The 5,000-nt window shown below is 46.1% G+C and overlaps 1 protein-coding gene across 1 annotated transcript in view; it reads left to right on the top strand.

Annotated features, from left to right (window-relative positions):
* Window positions 1–5,000, top strand: part of Ephrin (ephrin) — a 73,350-nt gene that overhangs the window by 65,547 nt on the left and 2,803 nt on the right. The window contains exon 4 of the mRNA XM_011499947.1: window positions 1,912–2,409. Coding sequence (XP_011498249.1) covers window positions 1,912–2,409 — 498 coding nt within the window. The remainder of the gene's footprint in view (window positions 1–1,911; window positions 2,410–5,000) is intronic.

Raw genomic sequence — 5,000 nt, 5'->3', positions numbered from 1 at the left:
CCCTCGTATGTCCCATGCAGTCAGTCGACATGCGTGGCTTGTCCTATTGATTTTCATAAATTTTCCAAATTCATTTTGTAATACTTGTCCTTTTCATTTAAATGCCCGACGCACAAGACACTTACACGCCAAACCTTTCAAGATATCGCCAACCAACGACACGAGCTGAATTTGCATTTTACGTTTTAATTTTCAGTAACGTATCGTTTGCTCCTCGAATGCATTACCAACGAAAATTAACTTGATCTTCTCGAGCTAGTAAATGCTCCCTTTAATTTTAAATGCATTTCAGATTTAATTGGACGCGTGAAAATCAATCCTTTATGCTAATTAAATGTACATTACAATCGCCAAGTATAATTGTTTTCTACGGCTATAACATTTTTTGCTTCATTTTGTTTTTCCTCTTTTTCGTTTCATTCTTTTTCATCATTTTTTCATCCTTTTATTTTTTTTTTGCTTTTTTTTTTTGTTTTTTTTTTGTTTTTCAGTTTTTTTTACTTTTCTTTCTTTCTACATTTTCATAAAGCCGAGGCAAAAATGCCATCTGTCAATACGGCATTAATTATTAAAAAGGGATCGAGTACTGTAATATGACGGAGCGAAACGGTTAAGCTTCGCTATCACAATACTATGAATTTCTCATTCTTTTGTTCTCGGCCGGTACAATGAATATTACGTTATGCCCTTTCGTGACTGTTCAATTCTCGTTTCGCTCCAAAAAAGTACTATTCTTTGTACTTTGGTATATAAAATTTGACGCTCATCCGAAAGAAGAAGAAGAAGAAAAAAATTGTCGAAAAAAAAAGACAGCTCATATATTAATTAACAATAAACAAGATGAGAAGGTCGAAAAAAAAAAAAGAATTCACTCCATACCACATTTCATCAATCAAATAATCAAGTAGTAGTAGTAGTATACTTTCTCAATGTGCGTTGTAATTGTAATCTATACAGTGCACGACCTATTTTCAAAAAAAAAAAAAAAAAAAAGAAGAAGAAGAAGAAGTAGAAGAAAAATAACATCTCTCCACGCGTATCTCCGTCTTTATCTCGGCTTCTCTCCCTTCCGTCCCGCCCAATCCCATCGCACCTTACAATCCCTCCGCCCCCTCACTCTTCACCGCTATCTTATGCGCACTACACACCTGCGTCTTCTTTTCCTTCCATCGACTAAATTCATTTTTTCACTTCATTCCTTCTCGTATCTTTTCTTATCTTTTTTCTTTTTCCTCTCTCTTTTCTTCCTTGCCCCTCGGCGTGACTCGGCACGAACGCAACCCAATTCGATTCGAGCCGCCGCCTTCTTCTATTATCTCTAACAAGAAACCGAAAGGCTCGTTCGCTTCGCGCGAATGCGTACTTTTCGTTTGACGAAATCATCCGCTCCTTTCGCTCTTGTTCGCCGAAACCGTTGATTTTCATCAAGCACCTATGCGATTAACACGGCACTTTATCTTTTTGTTTTGCACTTGGCGTGCGCTGGTGGTGGGTGGTAGCCACCACGCAGTCGTCCAAAAAGTCCGTTAGCTAAGAAAAAGATAGAACCTTACACCGTCCCTTTTCGTATGTTAATCCGTCGCCTAAATTATCATAATCATTTGATCTCTTTATCGTTACGTCCTTGCCCATCAATAATACCATTATTAACAATAATGTTGCCTAGTCTACGATCTACGATTAACAACGCCTCTCTTATCTCTCCCTTCGCCAACCAACATCCCATCAAACTTCCTCTTTACTCCGAATTTTCAGCCAATTAAATAGTATCGTAGGCTTAATTAAAGGCTCTCTCGATACTGCCGATCCAAGGATTAGTCGATTAATCGATCGGCCGATTAACCGATTAATCTCCTAAAAGCCACCGGATAGCAGAGTTTTGATAATAATTCACTTTCCTTGCATTCACAGCAGTCGGGGTGACGAGCAGCAGTACGATGAGCAGCAGCGGCGGTGGTATTGGCGTCGGCGTCGGCGGTGGTGGTGGCGGTCTCGGTATCGGCGTCGGTGGCGGTGGCGTCAACGGAGGCAGTGGTATTGGCGGCAGTGGCAGTGGCATCGGCGGTGGTGGTGGTGGCGGCGGCAGTGGCGGTGGAGGAAGCGCCGGCGGCAGCGGCAGCTCGGGCAACACGGCGATACTAAATGGGAACAACGGCGGTGCCATATCCCCGGCACTGCCCCCCTCGATCTACAAGGGAGGCGATCGCTTCTACCCGGGCAACGTCCATCACGGTCACGACCACGGACAGCACCAGCCGACGGATCAGGGCACATCGCCCGGCCTCTCGCACGTGCCCCAGCAGCCGATGTTCCCCAACTATCCGCACCAGCAGCCTCAGCCGCCGATGTACCCGGGTCCACCGGCCTCCCAGCCACCCAAGACCTCCATCACCCAGAAGAAGAAAAACAGTGCGTATTTTGGGGGCAATTTTGTTATGAATCCCCATCCCACCCCACCTCCCTTGGCTTATTTACCCGATCATGGACCCACCGCGACGGACCACCTTCTCCTACCCAGCGAGCCGGCCACTCGTCTTATCCTTCCTACCCATTATTCATCCTTGCCCTCGTCTCGACAAAAGTACCAGGCCATCGCTCCTAAAGGACCCCAAGGAGTCCGTTACCTTCACCCCCCCCCCCTCGTCGTTTTTTGTTCTCGCTTTAGGCATTTTCTCAACGTCGCTGTATACGCGGTTCCCCGACTCCCGCGACTCATTAACCGTAATTTCCCTCCATGCCGTACACTATTTACCGCCCCGCTCGTAACTTTTAATTTACATTTCATTTCCGTGGCGGAGGAAGAACAACTTTAGGCTAATAATAATTAATTAATCTGGATAAAATCATTAAAAGGCAAAGGGAATGGTAACAAAATGTAATTTATTAGCATAGTATTAATATCGAGAATGTACGGGCTCGAGATGCATACGTAAAGAGAGAGAGAGAGAGAGAGAGAGAGAGAGAGAGAGAGACCGGAGTGGGGGGGGGCGTTTAAATCTTTTGGATATATAAAAGTGATCGTTCGGCTCAAGCAACAAACGACTGGAAATCGTTAAGATCGCTCAACGCGGAATCATACATTTGCACGTACGTGCGAGTGCGCATATATATATATATATATATATATATGCTAAGAAGACATGCTTCGAACAGGATGAAATTTATTAATATACCTAAAATAAATAATTGAAGCCGATCGTCGACTTATCGCTGAGATAGCGTACAATTAATTGCAGGAAAATTGATGAGGAAAGAGACTTAAGCGACTCTGTCGTAAAGGTAGGAACGAAGTACCTTGTTATAAAGTCGGATAGGTAAAGTCCCATATTCATGATCGTGAAATCTAGTTTATCGTAATTCGTATATTAATTATTATCTTGGCCTATAATATTGGCTTGGCACATCCTTAATAAAGCAGAGATCTCCTCTCCTCGCCCCTTCGTAACGGAAGTCACAAAGGATCGGCTAAAGATGTAATCCAGCTGAGCATCGGCAACGTACACCAAACCATTGTAAATAAGCGGAAACCCCCTCCCCCCTCCCCCACTTCAATTTCCATTTCCCACCCGCGGGACAATCGCAAGTCCAAAACCCGACGCACCACCCTCCCCCTCAACCACCACCGTCTTAACGCAGAGCTCGCGAAAAAGGTGAGAGAAGTAAGCACCACCCGGGTACGGGACTGCTAGGAGCGACCTATGGGGTGAAGACCGAGGGAGGACCTCTCTCATCGTCTGGCACTATTGTTTTCCAAAACGAGAGCGACAAACGAGTCTGGTCAGACTGCTCGGCCGCCCTTATCAGCTCCGCGCGATCAGCAACCGCGGCACGACGAACATAGCCGCGGCCTCCGTTCTTTCACGGCCGGGAACCTACGTGCCTTGGTACGCCAAGGAGGGACTGACCGCGCAAATATCGCTTATGTATATTTATTTATTCCGGCTTTATCAGAGCGCTCGCTCGTATCGAGTCACCCACCGACCGGACAGCCGCATTGCCACTGCGGTAGGCGAGTTATGATCGAGGGGCGAGGGAAGGAACTGCTGCCGAGGATGTTGGTGCGAGAACGAGGTGGGAAATGGTTGATTATGGCGGTAGGTGGGAGTTGGAAAATTTGAAAAAGGACGGGCGTCGAGAGGAAGAGGCAGTGAGAGAAAGAGAGAGAGAATGAATGAATGAGAGAGAGAGATAGAGAGAGAGAGAGAGAGTCAGAACTGTGGGGGAGAATTGAAAAAAGCGGCACGAGCGTTGAGCGCATATCGAACATTTCCAGCCAATATTATTGAAAATAATCGCTCGGAAATGGGAGTTTATTATTATTATTATTATTGTAGAGCGGGAGCCTTTCCGATAAGTTTCAATGAGTTTAAATGGTGTATGGGCGGTTCGATTCCCAGTTTCTTTCTTTCTCTTGCCGTTGCGAAAGCTTAGAAATGACACGGGAAGTCAATCGGGTTCCCGGTTACGGCCTCCTATACATTTAACCACTTGCCCAGTCATTTATTACCCAAGGTGCTCTGCCGTACGCTGCATCCCCCCTCTTCCACCCCACCAACCCGAACCTACTTTTATCGACGTCGGAGCCACGTTCGTTTCTCGCTCTCGCACCCGCCGCTCATTCGACATTTATTCAATTCCGTCGCGCACGTCCGTCGTCCTTTGAAAAGACCAACCGGCGCGCGGCCCCGCTCCTCCGAGAGCCGTCGTACCCTGACTTTGACTAAGAAACGCGGACATGCCCAGCTTCTCAAAGTCAATGTAACTTTTCAATACAGGAAAGAAAATGATGGAGCTTAAGTGGAAATTATATCGAAAGGATATAACTGATAATTTACGGCTGAGTGAGAAGAGGAGCGGACTTGCGGCCGCCGCCACGCACTCGTCCCAGCGCAAAATATAATTATTACTAGTTGAGCAAACATGCCGGAGCGGCCAATTAATTAATTAATTATTTATTCGCTTCTCTCCCGTTGTCTCTTCGATACCCCCCCCCCCCACCC

The sequence above is a fragment of the Ceratosolen solmsi genome, unplaced genomic scaffold (genome assembly GCF_000503995.2).
Source record: "Ceratosolen solmsi marchali unplaced genomic scaffold, CerSol_1.0 scaffold41, whole genome shotgun sequence".
Classification (NCBI taxonomy): Eukaryota; Metazoa; Arthropoda; class Insecta; order Hymenoptera; family Agaonidae; genus Ceratosolen; species Ceratosolen solmsi.
The sequence above is the reverse complement of the archived record's forward strand: the minus strand, read 5'-3'. Positions and strand labels throughout refer to the sequence as shown.